At 44.0% G+C, this 17,498-nt stretch overlaps 1 protein-coding gene across 15 annotated transcripts in view; it reads left to right on the forward strand.

Moving 5' to 3' along the window:
* MAGI2 (membrane associated guanylate kinase, WW and PDZ domain containing 2) overlaps positions 1-17,498 on the forward strand; it is a 1,255,661-nt gene that overhangs the window by 1,201,023 nt on the left and 37,140 nt on the right. For 3 of the 15 annotated variants that reach the window (XM_070616989.1, XM_070616991.1, XM_070616990.1), the window contains one exon: positions 1,338-1,426. The exons of 11 other annotated variants lie outside the window; for them this stretch is intronic. In XM_070616989.1, coding sequence (XP_070473090.1) covers positions 1,338-1,426 — 89 coding nt within the window. Of the gene's footprint in view, positions 1-1,315; positions 1,427-17,498 lie in introns of all 15 variants that reach the window. One more of the 15 variants, XM_070616995.1, reaches the window with a different exon arrangement.

Below are 17,498 nucleotides of genomic sequence, written 5' to 3' on the forward strand. Positions count from 1 at the left end.
TCTGGCCATGAGGTTTCCTAGCACATGTGTCTTTCAAGCCCAATAAAGGCCACATTAAAAACCGAATAAGAGCTTTCCTTGTGTGACACTAAAACAGCTTGATGGTTTTTGTACGAAATTACTTGCATCTTGGCAGGCCTAAATGATAAACTCAATTAATAAATCCTGAAATTTAATTTTCACTTCTGACACTCATTGTTAAGCATTCGTTTCCTTACCACCGAGAGGTTCTACTTTCCATTTAACCTCGGGGTGGCAGTTGTCACCTGTGAGTCTCCCTCCCCGTAGATGCACACCGGGCCACGAAAAACACCACGTGTGGCATAATCGGAAATCTACATGGAGTGCTATCCCATTATGCATATTGAAGCTGTGTACACACAGCACCACAGATGGACCAAGTCAGGCATTTAGATGGGGAATATCCTCCGTAGGTACCGGAAAAGAGGGAATCAGGCCTCAAGGTGTCTGAGCTGCGTGGATTAAGTTCTTCTGACCACATTGACCTTGCATCCCCCTTCCCACACTGTGTGGAGCTGAGACAACACAGTAGCAGGTGCCACATGGAGCAGCTGCTGCATCTTCCAGGGGCCAGTCTCTCCGAGATTGTTGACTTAGATATTCCAGAATTTCTAGTACCCATCTTTGTGTCAGGAAAGAACTAGCCCCTGAGCTGACATAGACCCAGAGCAACACAGCCACTCAGAGGCTGGCTTCCGAGCACAGGCTCTTCAGAGGAGAACAGGCTGGACCTTGCTGCACTTTTTTCAGCTTTATTTTTTTCCAGAAAACAATTACAGCCAGCAAGTCAACTGTGAACTCTGAATATAAATAAGCAAATTGTCAGAGGTGAGGGGAACTATAAGAATTTACGAGACTATTAGAGAAAACATAAATATAACCATGGGCACACCATGTCTTTGAGAATTTTTCAAAATTTGGAAATGATTACTGTGACTGACTCTCAAATGACAGCTGATATCACTAAAACTCTTATCACTATGAGGAAATTCTGCAAAAATTCTGACATTATCATTTCAAATTTTTTTTTTTAACATTTGTGCCTCCTTAAAAGCACCTCAGGGATGCCCTCAATATTTTCAGAAAAAAATCTACTTTTGGAATACACATGGAGCTCAGTCTTTCACTAATTTCACTGCTGCATGCTTGACAGGGTTAGCTTTACTTAAAGTCTTTATTCTTACTGCCTAGATAATTTTTATTCAGCTGCTCTAAACATACTAAGCAATCTTGATTCTAACAGTAATAATATATCTTTGTCACTGGTTCTGTTAATTCTAATGATTGGTCCTAGGCTGTTCCTCCCCTTCCTTTAGGAATGGTACCTTCCAGTCTCTCCATGTGCATGAAAAGTGACAAGCATGGGTCCCCATATTTCTACTTATTGGGCCACCCTAAAGACACGGTTTGTAAAATCTGCATGAATATTATCTTTCTCTAATGAGCTTTGGTTTTGCATATGTTTTTAACTGATGTATAATGCTCTCTCTTTCATAGTAGCTTGTCTAATTACGGCTAGATCTCTGGAAAATATTTACAGCTGAGACCTTATAAGTGATGAGGATAGGGTTTGTGGGTTCATGAAAATCTGAGATGCACCAAATTCCGCGAGTCCAGCCTAGAACGGCCCCCACAGGACGGAAGGGTGGGGAGGGCACAGCAGAGGCAGCGCTGGCCGAGTTCTGCCCCACACACTACGGAAATTCCTCCCTTAGCTTCAGTGCAAACGCCGAAATTGATTTCCACTAAGCCCAAGTTGGGAGGGTGCCAACCCATGCCACCCTGTGTGCCCCAGAGAGCCAGAGTCTCTAGACCTTCAGGCCCCGGGAACTCTGAACTCCACCTGGCATCACGGTACAGTCATGCATCGCATAACAACGGGGATGCGTTCTGAGAAATGCATGGTTAGGTGATTTCGTCGTTGTGTGAACATCACAGAGTGCACTTACACAAGCCTGGATGGTACAGCCTACCACACGCCCAGGCTCTATGGTACTAATCTCAGGGGACCACCATGGTCTCTGCGGTCCATCGCTGACCCAAACGTGCGGTGCATGCCTGTATTTCCCTGCCTGCTTTGTGGCAGTTCCCCACCCAGGACTGCATCTCCTCACTTTCCTCCCTTCTTACTCAGCAATGCAACAAGAGAAAAAAAAAAACAAAGCCCCGTTTTGACTTTTTTGAAAGTACTCATAACTTTGTATCTGAACAGTATTCACCACTATTTCAAAATGAGCATTCTCAAGTGTTGGCTATATTTTAGCCTAACAGTTGGTTAAAATTCTTAAGGAAAAAAGTGTCCTATGTATAAAGAAAGGAGAATATAGATGGTAGCCTTGCAAATATGATTCAAGCAACTTCTCCCCACTCAACTACATTCCAAGCATGGCTCATGTCAAATCCTACAGTGGGCATGTGTCTACTGCCACAATTTAAAATGTCGGTCTGACTTTTCAACAGAAATTGATACTCATGCTCCGTCCGCACAGTTGGCCATAGAAGCATGAATCAGACAGATGCATCTCTCAATTCTGGTTTGACTTTATTCCATTCACACCATCACAGCCGTGGCTAAGCATCTCTCCACCAAAGTCTTTTGAGCTAGTTCTCTGATTTTTTCCTGAAATATGTTTTCCAATTGTTGAGGATGCTGCTAGTTGCCATCCAGGATTGATTTAAATTTAACATGAAAGATAATACTATTCACTAAGTGAATTACTTAATTGGCCTATTGCTAAACATTTCCTTATCAGTTTTATGCTGCTATAAGTATCCATACACACACACACATATACACCATCACAATCTTTCCTTGAGGATGTCTACAAAATCAGAAGTTTTAAATGTGTCATTTGTCTAAAGTGTCTGTCTTTCCAGGATAAGTTATTGATCAGGGGAAACCTAAATTAGGGCATTAAGAAGAAAGCTGCAGTTTCCTGGAAAAGGTGTAATGCCGTGGCATAATTATTGGGAAATCTAGTCCAGTGACCATGGTTTAAAGAGGCATGGATTTCTGTCTCTGACAATAAAAAGGTAGATGCCTGCCATATAATTTACTTTAACTAGTCTGTAATCCATGGAGGTGAGGGGACCTGAATTAATCAATCCACTAGCGTCACTAGCTCAATAAAAACAGAGAAACAGGAGGGGCCTTTGTGGTTTCAGTTCAGTTCCACCAACATCTATCAGGCACCTTGCTGGGTGTTAGGGACATGAAGATTAATAAGCCATCTCTGCCTCTGTGCATTCACAAGCAAGTAGGGATGACAGGGAGAAAATCAAGTAATGGGACAAGTAGAAATTGTACCAGCAAAGGTGTGAGACGAGCCCAAAGGACTCTCAGCAGGGTTGTAGAAGATTCTAGCCTACCCAAGAGGTGATAGTTCAGCTGGGCCTTGAGTGACAAGTGTGATAAGGTGGCCTTCATGGAGGCTAAATGGGGAGGGAGAGGAACGGAAGGACAAACACAGAAGCGGGGCTCTGTGAGAAAGAGCCTTCTAGGCCAAGCCAAGGAATTCCTGTTTTACATGATCAGATGTCAGCAAAACATTAAGTGGGAGGGTCAAAAAATATCTGTTTTTGGTAATATACCTCGATAGTATTTGAGATGGATTTTATAGGAAACTGCAGGCGGTGAAAATGTTATTGTAACAGTTGAGGCCGCTGATGTGAGGACCAGAATCAGGGAAGTGGTGGTGGAAATAGCATGTTGGGGATGGATTTTTGCAGATAGTTCAAACATTGCACCAATGGGAGTAACAAAGCTTGACGAATAATGACCATGAAGGAAAGGAGCAGGGGGAGGATTGCGGCCCAGGGCTGGGAGCGAGATGACGCCACACCGGTGAAGGGGCAAGGTTAGGAAGAAGATAATGAGGTTCGTTTTGGACTCGTTGGGTTTCAGATGCCTGGAGGACGCTCAAGGGAAGCAGCCCACAAACAGGGCACTTGGATAAGGAGCTCCAGGGCTGGCGCTGGGGCATCTGGGGAGCCCCGGAGAGGACGGCTAGAGCCTTGAGTGGGGATGAGCTCTCCCAGAGAGACCCTACCGTGTACAGAGGGCGGAGAGGCCAGGGGACACAGTCACATTTGAGTGGCAAGTAAGAGACGCTGATGAAGAAGATCAGGAGAGGGAATCTGAGCGGTGGGACTCTCTCCAGAAGAGAAGAGAGATGGAGCCAGAGAGAGGGTTTCAGGGAGGCTGCTGGGAGAAAGACCCATTTTCTAGACGAAACAGTGGTTGCTGTGTTCTGAGATGGACTGGGGAGGGGGTTAGGAAGGGGGCCAAGGACTGGAAACACCCTTTCCTGCCTGGTGTGGTACGGGGCCAGGGGCATGGCCCTCAATTAATGGCAGCTGTTGTGAGGATCCCATGGGTAGTAAATGGCCTTCACCTGCTACTTTCCTCGCCATGGCCCTCAACACAGGCCTTCCCCACACGCTGCCCCTGTTCTAAGCCACGCTGGGAACCCACCCAGTGAGATCACTGGGGCTCCTCTTTAGCTCCCGTCACGGGGTCAAGACCTGGTTTTTCTGGTTTGTTTCTTCAGAGGGCTGGAGTAGGCAGGGTACAAAGATGAATAAGACACCATCGCTACCCTAAACGAACTCCATATATAGAGAAACGGTACTCATTGTTTACAAAAAATACTCTTCAATCACACTTTTGTGGAAATCATTCTCAAATGTACTGTGTTATTTCCCTGATGTACAGAGTATTCTGAAAACAGACATGCTCTATTTAATTTCCCTCTTTCTCTGACACTTCGCCCTTTGAAATCTGGATTCCAACTTCAAGACTCCAGTGAAAGTGTCCCCTCAATGATCACCAGTCTCCCCATGGTGACAAATCCAATGACTGACTCAATCCTTTATCCCCTTGGGACTCCTTGCAATAGTTAACACTGTTGTTCAGTGTATTCACTGGATTTCCTCTTATCTCTCTGATTGCTCCTCTGGGGTGGTCTTCTTCTCTCTTCCCATCCAGTAACACCCCTCCCCATCCTCTCCCTCAGGATCTCATCTGCTCTCACAGTTCCACCTGTCCCCATTGTGCAGATGACTCCAGTCTGTTTTGCCATCTCTGACTTCATTCCACAGCTCCACCCCAAAATTTTCAAGTGCCTGTCCAACATTTCTACCCACGTTTATGTACTCAAAGTTGTATTCATGATCTTCTTTCCTCCTGAAATACTCCTCCTCTTGAATCGCCTATTAATTAAATGACCGTCAACCCTCCTTGTGGCCCAACTCAGAACCCTCTTGACTGCCTAATCCTATATATACCACCTGTTCCCAAATTTGAACGATCTTACTTCTCTCACTTCTCACATCAGCCCTCTCCTCCATCCCCGTTGTCATTCTGCTCCAGTTCAGGCCCACTCCACAGGGTTAAGTAGGCTTCTACCTATTTTCCCTGCTGCTATGGCCAGTCTTCTCTGCTCACTGACGCCAGAGCAATTGATTGTCCCAAAGGACTGTCCCACTCAAAGACCTTTTCCACACACACACACACACACACACACACACACACACAAACTTAGATGAGTTCCCGGAGCCATCCCTGAGTTGGCCCCATCCAAATCAGTTTTATCTCTTATCTCCCACAATACCCTATTCCATATCTGTGCTCCAGCTACACTGGAACACTTGCCACTGTCCTATTCTCCCACCTTCATGGCTGGGCATATGCTGATCCCTTGGCTTGGAACACTCTTTCCCCAAATCATGTCCTCCTTCAAGATCAGGTCAAAGGCTGCCTCCTCCATGAGTCCTTCCCCAAGTCCACCGATCAGAAGTAATCCCTGAGTCCTCTGAAGTCCCAGAGCCCTTATTCATCCCCCCTGCCCTCTCTCACTCTCTGTTGTGTGTGGTTATCAAGGTCCGCATGCCGCCTCCCCTTTATGGAATTCAAATACTGGGTGTTCCCCTGGGTTCTTAGTACGGGCTTTGCAGAGAGAGTGAATAAGTAAGTGAATGAGCGCATGGAAATCTCGCAGTATCACAAGGTCATCCTTCAGACAGCAAATTTCAATACAGGTTTTTGTCGAGACAGTTGCAGAAGGCGGACAATGACGGCCCAAATTTCCACTGACCCTCTCAACCCAATCCAAAAGTAGGCTTTTGGGGTTTTTTGTTTCGTTTAAATAAGTTCCTGCCTATCTGCTTATTTTCTTATAATGTGTCTCTTTCTGTTAAGAGTTGAGTGGAGGAAAACTGGCTAATTGAATGTTCCAGGTAATTGTTTCTGGTTAATGTAAGGTTTATTGTTTCTATAAAGTGTTTTCTCTCAAATTGTAGTTGTGACCTATGTTGTCAGCACAGACTGTAATTTACCGTGCCAGGGTTGCTTCTTTGCTACAGAAATGCCATGCATAATAGTCTCCTGGAGCTTTCAGGCTACCGAGAACTGTGGAACAGGCGCTAATGTTAGCTCTGTCTGAATGGGATTACGTACCTCTCTTCCTGCTGTGGAAAAGGGGCCACTGTGAAAAACTCTTCAAGCTCCCTTCCAGCCTCCTGAGTCTATACCAAGTTCAACCCAGTTTACCTATCATACGTCAGCCATTGTTTGATGCTGTAGGGACTACAGAAAACAAATGTGGCATTGTCCCTCCCCTCGAGGAGCTCTCCATCTCACTGAAGAGCCAAAAAGCTCACTTGGAGCAAATGCAGTCCGAACCCAAATAAGGGAGTTTGAGACAAGAGGGGAAAATAAGAACCAGAATGGTCAGATGGGGCTCCTTGGAGGAGGCTGGATAACCCTTGAGGAACCAGGGGGCTTGGGATGAGCAGAGAGGAGGGCAAAGAGCTCTACAATCCAAATAGGAATAGGATACTGTAGGTGATGATTTTGATGCTAAGAAGTGAATGAGATGACTAGAGCATAGTGTTCCTGCCAAAGAGGGAGGGAAAGTGCAAGAACTTTGAAATGCTTGGAAGAGGCTGATGTCTGGAAACCAATGGCAATGAGGAGGCAGAGAAGATTCTCGAGCATCACACTGACAAGGCCAAAGAAGTGTTTTAGGGGTGGTAGAAAACGTTTGAAAGTGTTTTCAATCCTGGCTACCCATTAGAATCACCTGGGGAAATTGCATTTTAAAAATACCCACAGAGGCTCCTCCCCAGGCCAATTAAACCAGAATGGTGGGGGGAGTGACAGCATTTGTGCTTTTCTAAATTTTTTTCATGCGCCCTAGGTCAATATAATGAGCAGCCGGAGTTGAGAATGACTGGTACATCAGATAAGGACGTAGGTCAAATAAGGAGGCTATTACAGTAACTTAGGAAATGCTGTAATGAGGTGCCACAAACAATAGAAGTGAAATACGAGAGAGCTGACAATACTGAGTCTTGAAAGAAGAATCACTAAGACTTGGTGACTGATGTTCTAAAGGGAGTAAGAGTTGGGGAGGACTCAAAAATTATCCCCAAGTAAGATCTTGAGTACTGGGGAAGAGGGCAGAGCCATTGTCAGGAAAAAGAAATAGGAAAATTCAGAAATGATGCCATTAACGAGCTGGGTGAACTTTTAAGAGTTACTTAACTTCCCAGGGTCTCATTTTCTCATTTGTGCAATGATAGGGTTCGGTTATATGATGAGGCAGTTCTTTTCAAGTACAAGGATTGAAAGTAATGTGAGTGAACTAATCTGGGGGTAAAACGCCATGTTGAATCTTAAGATGTGTGTGGACGTTCCAATTGTGATTCACAACAAGCAACTGCATCAGAATCATGAGTCTTTGGCAGGAGAACCAAAAGGGCTGATGGAGTCCTTAGAGAAGAGAACAGAAAGTTGGGGGAGAGGGGAAGGCAGGCAAAGGAAACAAGAATACAGAATTCCCCTCGTTGCCTGCTGCAGGCTCTGTGTCACCTCCTTGATACCCTGTGACATAATCCCACCTTTGATGCATGGACACAATCATTTTTTATATGACCACATGGAGTTGCTTTCATACACTGGGTTTTTCTGGAGAAAGACGGTCTCTTATTAACATAGCGCCTTCAAAAAAATGAATTGGATCATTTTGTGATTCATTATGAAAATTCACTGACACAGAAAAAGAATTCTTAATGTCTCTTTTTATATTCAAGATGTCTCTTTTTTTCATCTAAAATGCCAGAGGGGAGAAAAATTATCTTTTCCAAGTGAAATACATCTGTTCAGTTGGCCTTTTCCCATTATATCCATCAATAGCTTATTACCCTTGGGCACACAGCAATCAATATCTTTAGCTTGTTTTCAAAGTGAAATATCAGGCAATGCCAAGAGAAAAAAATCTCAATTCTTACTCAGCATGTAAGTGAAATGTTGATTGCCTTTCGGTTGTCAAATACAGTAAAACAGGTGTCCCCATCTTTCTATACTCAGAGCACTTGGGCACCTAAAATTTCTCACTAGAAACTCCTGGTTGTGCTATGGTTGAGCCACAAAGATGTACAAATGGCCAACAAGCATGTGATACGATGCTCAACATCACTAATTATCAGGGAAAGGCAGACCAAAATCGTAATGAGATATCACCTCACTATCAAAAAAATAACACAGAAAATACCAAGTGTTGGCAAGGATGTGGAGAAATTAGGAACACTTGTGCCCTGTTGGTGGGAACTTAAAATGGTGCGGCCACTATGGAAAACAGTATGGCGATTCCTCAAAAACTTAAAAATGGAACTCCCATATGATCCAGCAATCTCATTTCTGAGTACATATATCCAAAAGAACTGAAAACAGGATCTCAAAGAGGTATTTGCACATCTATGTTCACTGCAGCATTCTTCACAATAGCCAAGAGATGGGAGCAACCTAAATGTCCATCATCGGATGAGCGGATAAAGGAAAGACGATGTATACACAAAATGGAATATTATTCAGACTTTTTTAGAAAAAGGAAATCCTGTCACATGCTACAACATGAATGAACCTCAAGGACACCATGCTAAGTGAAATAAGCCAGTCACAAAAAGACAAACACTGCGTGATTCCACTTATATGAGGTATCTAACATAGTCAGGTCATAGAAACAGAAAGTAGAATGGTGGTTGCCAGGGGCTGGGAACAAGGGGAAAAGGAGAATTCTTGTTCAACCGGCATAAGGGTTTAGCTTTGCAAGATGGAAAAGTTCTAGAGGTCTGTCGCTCAACAATGGGTATATACTTAACACTTCTGTACACGTAAAATGGTTATGATGGTAAATTTTATGTTATATGCTTTTTACCAAAAAAAAAAAAAATGCACGGGGCTCTAAAGAGAACCAGCATCTCTAAGGCTTGAGCTGAGTTCCAAGCACACAGGCCTTCCCATCATCTGAGCTTTATCTTGTAAATTGCACTGATGTTTAGCAGCCCCCAGAGCAACTAGATGAGCGGCGGTGAGTTTCTTAAAGGAGCCGTCAGCAGGAGAGAGGCCCTCCTCAACACCTGATGAGCATTCGTGTCAGCGTTTTGTTTGTTATGGTAGCTTGTAGCTACCATTTGGGTTCTAGCCTTCGTTTGGTTGATTTGGAATGAGGGCTTGGCATCGGAGCCCCACCCAGGGCAGGAAGGAAGAAGGACTGCATTTGGAGAATAGGGAAGTGCCCGAGTCTGGCCATGTTTCCGTGGTGTATTCATTTACGTTGCTTTGTATCCCGCCTTCTATCACAAAGGCTTCTTTGAGGCAGCAGCTGAGGGTCAGTGGGAAGGAGGAGTGCCAGCTGTCCTGCCAGTCATGTTAAGCAGAAGCTTGCAAAACAGACAAATGCTAATAGAAGACAATCCCCGTTTCCCACCAAGAAGCTCCGTGACAAGGGAAAGGAGGCATTCCCACTCGTCTTCATCGGGGCCTCAGGTGGCGGGTGATGGCACTCACCACGGTGACAGGGAATGTAAATGGAAACGCATTGCCAGGTCCTTTCGTATTGCAAAATGAGACGTGGAGGTCATCCGTTGTGCCTTTCTGTGATCTTGTTTCTTATGAAAAATGTTGCTGAGTTATTATCTTGTCTGTTTCATGGTTCTTTAGCTGCTGGATCAAGTAGCAAGCCCAGAGACCCAAGAGCTAGCCCCTGAGAGAACTGTTTGCCTCCTGAGGACAGAGCCAGGTGTACCAGCTCAGCTAGGCCACGTTTCACACCCAATGGTGACTTGCCTTGCATTGTATGAATGAGAATGCATGAATGAATAGAAAGGAAATAGAGTCAGCCCCTCCCTCCAGAAGGCTATGGTCTATTAGAAAAAAAAGAAAAGTAATATTCCCAGCTGCACAGCAGTCACCTGTGGAAAGTGCTCCTGTGTCATTTAGTTGCTGTCCAAACCAGACATGGCTGGCATGTTCAGAAAGAGCCATCTTGTCTTGTGTGAGCCTGACCCAGCTGAGAATATTCATTCATATTCAGTCTTCACTTTAAATAGCCATCCCTTTGTTTTTAGCAAGATTGACTTAATTTGAAGAGCCTATGGTGTGGAAAAAAGAGACTAACCAAATGAATCAGAATACTGGTCAATAACATTGGTCTAAAACCATCAGGCAATTAAATAGGAGAACCCTAAGGTTCAGACAGTTTTATAACTAAGGGTAAAACCTATTCAAGGGCAAAATTGAGTATGGAAATGTGTTATACAAACACAGCTGTAGCACTTAATAAATATGTAATAGCTAGCGGAGAAAGTTGAGGAAACTTAAGATGGGGAAAATGGAAAATTTGGACATTTCTACCCAGTGATATAAAGGAATTTCCTCTATCGTGAAAGATTTATTGACCTTTTACATAGGTATCATACAGCCTTCATTATCAGTCCCAATGTATAAAATGGTATTTGAAAAGAGAAATAGGGGCATATTTCACGGGCCAAAAGACCGTAAGATCTTAGAGTGAGCATCTTATTGCCAAGGGCACAAACGTGTGGAAAATTACAGATATAAATTCCGAGGTACATCGACGTTCAATGAGACCCTGCATACTTGGAGTTCTCCTTTTCCCCTTCCGAACTAAATAAGAAAACATTGAGACATCCCTGGAATGTTTTATAAGAAGCATGGCATCGATGGTTTTGCTCTGCCAAGTGCATTGTCAGAGGATGTCATCTGGCACAGTCTGGCCAACTGTCTCTTTGGAATTGATGGGTTTTGTTTATCAAGTTCAAATAGATCCCTCCACCCACGTCCACGATTGCGGGTGGAGAGGAGGTGTTAACGGCCGTTAGGTGCTTTACTGCAAGCCACTAAAACATCATGGAATTGCAATTATGTCTGCAACCATTTGTTACGGGCTGGAGCAGATTACAGGAGTAAGTACAGAGCCCTCAGCCGTGATTTATGATGGAAGAACAGCTCAGAGAGGAATTCCGTCAAGCAGGAATGGCTGAGCAGTGCCACAGACATGAGCCAAGGTGAGATCACTGAGTGAAATTTCTAGAAGGAAAGAACTTCAGCCATGGACCTTAGCCCAACATGCCTTGAGCCACAGACAAGTTTAAGCTGCTCTCGTTCCTAGTTTGCATTGTTTGCAGTTTGCACTGACCATTTCCAGGGAGAAGTACTTTACTGATCAGACTGGTAATGTGGTGCTAATTATGAGATTCCATCTCATCTTTTATTTCACAGTGTCTCTTTCTCCTCATATCTTGTCCTTTAAACAAAGGCAGTACTTCATAAGTTTGAGGAGGAGAAGAAAGAATAAATTAAAAGTTCATTTTGAAGCCACTTTTGAAAATTTCCCAGCTTTCTGTATATTCACTGGAAATTCCTCAGAATGCCTTAAAACTATGAATAGAAATCAATGAAACTTTGTATGTTTGAGACTCCTCTTTGGGTGAATGGAAACCCTAGGACAAACCACTCCTTGGGCTCAAAACAGTGTGAAATGAAAATCCAGTTCACATAAATATGAAGGTAGAGAGTAATGTAATAGAAAGAAAAAAAAGCTAGAGAGAAATCCAAATTTTTAATAGCGTTTTTTTTCTGAGTAATGAGAAATACTGCCCAGATAATACACTTTTATATTTTATTCAAATTGTCTCTAATACATTGTATTATATTTTAATAATCAGGAAAAAAAAATGTCTTTAACGAACATGGAGAACAAAGAGGAAGATGAGAGAGTGACTCCAACTGGCTCATTTCATCTTGGAAATCACGTGTAGATCCACGCATGTGTGAGAACATGGATCACTCAGACTAGGACTTTTAGGCAACTTCTGGAGGAGTCACTGTTGTCTCCACCCAGGGTTTCTTCCTGAAGTACTAGCCTTTAAAGTATAAAAAGCAAAGCAATACCCCAGTTTAATATACCCTGCACGTAGGAGACACGCCAGTAAGGACGTTAGAATGTCCACTTGCTTACCTGTTAATTTCAGAGCCTTCATTCCAAAATGTCACCTGCGCAAGGCTTTCTCTTGAATTGATTCATTCCTTGAGTCAACGAAGTTTTGGGTGCAAGGCGCTTCCTTTGGTACTGCAAGGAACAGAAAGATGAATAAACCACAGTCATTACATAATAGGTAAGGCCCAAATCAGTCTATCAATAAGTAAATATCAGCCAACAGGCGCTCAAAAGAGATACGCAAAATGCGTCTTTCTCTGTGAGCTTGTCAAAGGAGACTTCAAGAACGTGGTGGCATTTGAGCTGAGCCTTGAACCACAGGCAGACTTTCAGGAAGCAGAGAGGCCGTGGGGCAAGCTGGTCATATGGAAAATCAAGGAAAGTGAGCCTTGAGGGTTAAGGCAGGGAAAGGAATTTGACTGGAATGTAAGGTGCACGCCGGCGTGGTGGGAAGTACGCCTACAATTTAGGCCCAGGCCAGGTCATAGACGCAAGACAGTGGTGGCCTTCAGAGCAGCGGGATGGCAAAAGGCTGGAGGTGGAGGCAGCAGTGACAGCATGACAGCCTCTGCAATGTTGTGGATGAGCAGAAACAAGGGCCTCAACTAAGGCGGAGTGGAAAGGAAGGCACAGACACAAGGGCCTGCCAGTTACCATGTGAAGGGAACGCAGAGGAGGCAGGGCTCCCCACTGACTGACTGGCAGAAGAGAGAAGTGGGGGACTCAAGATGGCGGCAGATCGCGGGCAAATGGCAGGTTCATCACTAGAGAACCCAGGCAGACTCAGCAGCCTTCTGAAAGGCAACGGGCTGCCATGCAGAATCTAGGCTGGTGCAATTACAGGCTCCCCGGGAGATAATCCTGTTCATCTTCTCCTCGGGCAGATCCACAACAGAGCTTCCCCAGACAGCTGAGCTAGACAGATATCTAGGGAAGAGATTCTCCCCCCTCCCCATTTTAATAGCCTTCGCAGGAGTATTTGTTATTTGTGGATCAGTTAAATCATCCCGTCTCAATCTCTCTTCCTTTCCCATTAAGATGGTAACACAGACAGCACATACCCACCTCATTCTGTGCTTCTCTGACTAGTCAATATCACAACTTCTACATCCTGTCCACGGGGGTTTGGTCTTTTTGTTATATAAAGATTGATAAGCTGATACTAGTTATTTAGCTAGTGATGCAAAATGTCCTTAAGCCACTTTATATTACCAGTTGATATATTTAATATGTAATGTTATAAACCAACATGCAATATATGACTTTTAAGTTCTCTGGTCCACATATGTTTTCATTTGGGAAGATTTTATTAGCATATTTATGATGCCATCTCAAGACTTAATGTGGCTTAATTCTATTAATAAAAACCTTTAAAAACCACTATCTTTTTTAATTACAGATTTTGATTTAGTTCTTTTCTGCTCCTCAAATAAGGGCAGCTGTGGCTGGCCCGCAGTTGGTCCACAGCTAACTTTGTTCTTTTTAGAGCTGTCATGAGTTATGTAGTGGGGGAAGTTGATTAAAAGCATCTTCCTCAGACACCCTATGTGGCCCCATGACTTGGCAATAGCTCAGTTCCTCAGAGCTCTAAGCAGACAGTTAGCCTCAAGTGAAGCTGTTAGCTTACTCCATCCCATGGTCACGTCTTTAGCCCACAGAAGCCATATTGAAGGCAAGTCAAACTGAGGGGTCAACAGCCTCACCTGTGATGATCCAGCTCATCTCAGCAGCATCTTCATTGGGCCTGATACTGGAGACATTCCTATTTCTGGCCCTTTTAGGTCCCAGAGAATGTGGGATGCCTTCTCTTGGCATTAAGTTCCCAGTTCCTCAATTGCTCAACTGGGTGCTCATCATTCAGGTTCAATAGATACAAGGCTGCCGGGTACAGGACACCAGAGACCATCTGGTTCCCAACCTTGGCATTCACTGGAAGGACACAAAGCTGCTGAGTGTCCAGCGGAGCAGGTATCATAAGACTTATACTAGAACTTAGCATAGGGTGGCTGCTGGAAGGGAAGAGCTAAGGAAGAGGGGATGGAGAAAAGATGTCACTCTCCCTTCCAGATGTTAAGTTCCCTGGGATGAGGCTGCACAGCACCCTGAATACACCCGTAGAGGTGCGCTGCCTGCCTGCAAGCACAGCACAGAGGGGAGGACAGGAGGCCCAGCCCTTCACCAACCAATGAGCACTCTGGGCCTCGGTGGCTAATAGGGCGTCGCCATAGTCACCAAACGTTTTCAATTACGGGAAAAGCCAGCTTGTTTCTGAGTTAAACCAGAACGAATCAATTACAGAAAAACTGTACTTTGATCTCGCCCTAGGTCCAGCAAGGGATGCTTTTGAACACCACCCCGCCCCCCCAAAAAAATGCAGTAGCCAGGGGTGGACTAGCTACGTAGCCGCCAAAAGAACAATTGAGTTTTGCCCTTCCCTCACACTGTTTCCTAGACTAAGGTTGGCAGAAAATGGACACAGATTGAGAAATAAGCATATGACACCACTACAGCTCTTTGCTCTGAAAGAAGAAACCTCAACCAGTCTGTGTCTTAGGGAAGTTGGTGAAAGAAATGGTAAAGCAGGAAGGTCCAGGGATCTTGAGGAGTTATAGCATTTCTCATTCCTCTAGGCTGATTAATCCTAAGATTAGACCACTTACACCGGAATCCATGCTCTTCACTGAGAGAACTGCACACACTGTAAATGAATAAATGAAATGGGCTCTGATTAAATGAATCTCCCGTCTCAGGTGCAGGCAAAGAGGGCTTACCCCACATGCACAAATAACCATAAAATTGTTGACCGGAACTGAAAATACTCATGAAAATGCCGTCATTATTCAGGTACTTTCTCTCAAAAATATATTTCTAAGCAATTTTTCTCTGTCTTCATATCAGTCAGTGTGTAACTCTATTAAATTGCTTAACGAAGCACATCGCATTTATTTCTTTAGGTGTCCTTCTCCCTTCATGAAAATGTGAGCCCCCAAAGGTCAGAGAGAGCAGTTTTTAACTTCATTTTCATATTCCAACGGCCAGCACATTGTCCTGCCTGAGGGATATGAATAGGCCACTCAATGTTTGTTTGAATGAATGGATGGATGAATAAAGAAACTAAAGAAAATGAGACCCTCCAACCAAAGGTCATTGTGGACCTGTTACAGTCTCATATACCTATGTCTCTGCCACTTGGACTCATCCTCAAGCTTCCGTGGGAGGCTTGCCAACTGAATTCTCTTGAGTCCTAAGTTTCCATTCCCATTTGACCTTATTCCCACTTTTAGCAAACGATGACCCTGAGGTCCTTTGAATGGTCAAACTGACTTCGTCATTGATTCTCTGACTCCATGGCTCAGTGGAAGCCTCTGTGCATTTGCCAAACATTACCTGCCCCCTGAAATGGTATGTTAGCTCCACAAGGGCACTGACGTGGTCTTGTTGACCATTGTACTCTGAGTCCCTACCATCTGATAGTCACTCCAAAGACCTCTGTCAAAGGAATGAAAGATTCCTCGCTCTACTGCCATACCAACCAGTCTTCCGTACTGCTGTGAAAAAAAATAAGACAGGAATAAAAAGCTATCCTAAAACTTGCGTGAAGATTGAGTGGATCGCTAGTGTTCAGCAAAAGGTGACGCAGGAGTCTGAGGATGTGCGAATGCCATTGTGGGTGGCTTTTACAGCTCTGTCATTCTGTCCCTGGAATGCCAGGGACAACCACCACCCTGTGGGTGGGAAGGGAGAGAAGAGGTGTCTGCTCTAGCCCTACACGCACACCCACCCCCCCACACATACACACCCCTCCTACTTCAAGCAGCACTATTTCCACTTAGAAATAATTGATGACAATCTTACAAAGAGAAAGAATGCCCTGGGAACTCTGGATCCTGAAAAGGGAACACTAATAGTGTTGTAAATTTTGAGGACAGAAATCACATTATTTTAATGAATGTTTCTCATAAAATAATGGGAAAAAGATGTCCTCCTCCTAATAGGAGTGCAAGTTATGACACAAATTACCCCTTTTTTCCATTTACCTTTAATCAAGCTACCCTGAGCAGATGAAAGAGTAACAAGAATGAGCTAGAACTTGAAAGAGACGAGATTTATACTTGAGTAATTGGCCTGATCCATTCCTTGTCATTATCCTTTTTGCATTTGCTTTAGGTTAAGAGTTTGGTGAAAATCAAACTTAGTAAAAGTGATAGTTACACCAAAAGTACGTCAGTTCTGTTTTTAAGTTTTTGAGACTTGACACTCACACCTCTTGAGGTTTATAATTATTTCCTCTTGGTAAATTGTGGATTCCTGTGTCCTAGGGAAAGGCATTGCCAAAATTAAAGTGCCAGACCAGGCTTCACTCTTTCCTAAACAAACTGCGAGAAGCTGACCGTGAAGACATTGGCGGCATCTCCCTTAAAACACCTTTGACTCGCTTGACTTGTTCAAGCTTAAATGCGAATAAAGAAGAAGGTGCTGACGCACCATCCTCTAGGACTCTCTGAACCCAGAACCCCCGTCCCGCCTTGTCAGTTATTTCAAGTGGATATAAATGGAGATTTCGACCAATCTTTTCCACCTCCAGAGGTCAAGAGAACAGCTACAATTCTAAAAAGTAATCTGAATCTTAAGCTCCCGGTGCAACTTTCTCATGACCTTTAAGGCTGATATAAGGCTCCAGAGAGCAAACACCCCACACAGACACCTCCCTTCTCCTACTCCACCTGCCACACACACAGAAACAGGAGGGGCCATCCAGCTCACCTGGGGAGATCCAAAGCCTTTTATATCAATTCCAGTCACTAAAATATAGCCAAAGGAAAAACTCCTCATCCTGTTTTCAAGAGTTCTTGTGAGATGACACAGGTAAGGAAAATAATAGCCCACTCTCTATTTGTACAGGGTCTTTGTCTATAGCCATGCGTTACTAACAATGGGGATGCATTCTGTGACACGCGTCGTTAGGCAATTCCGTCATTGTGCGAACATCATAGGGTATACTTATATAAAACCTAGATGTATATTATACAAACCTAGATTATACACCTAGGCTGTGTGGTACTAATCTTATGGGACCCCATCGTATATGTGGTCTGCTGCTGACTGAAATGTTGTTATGCATCGTGAGACTATATTTCATACAAGGCAACTTTGTGAAGAAGGCAAAGGAAGCAG

This window comes from Equus przewalskii, chromosome 4 (assembly GCF_037783145.1).
Source record: "Equus przewalskii isolate Varuska chromosome 4, EquPr2, whole genome shotgun sequence".
NCBI lineage: Eukaryota > Metazoa > Chordata > Mammalia > Perissodactyla > Equidae > Equus > Equus przewalskii.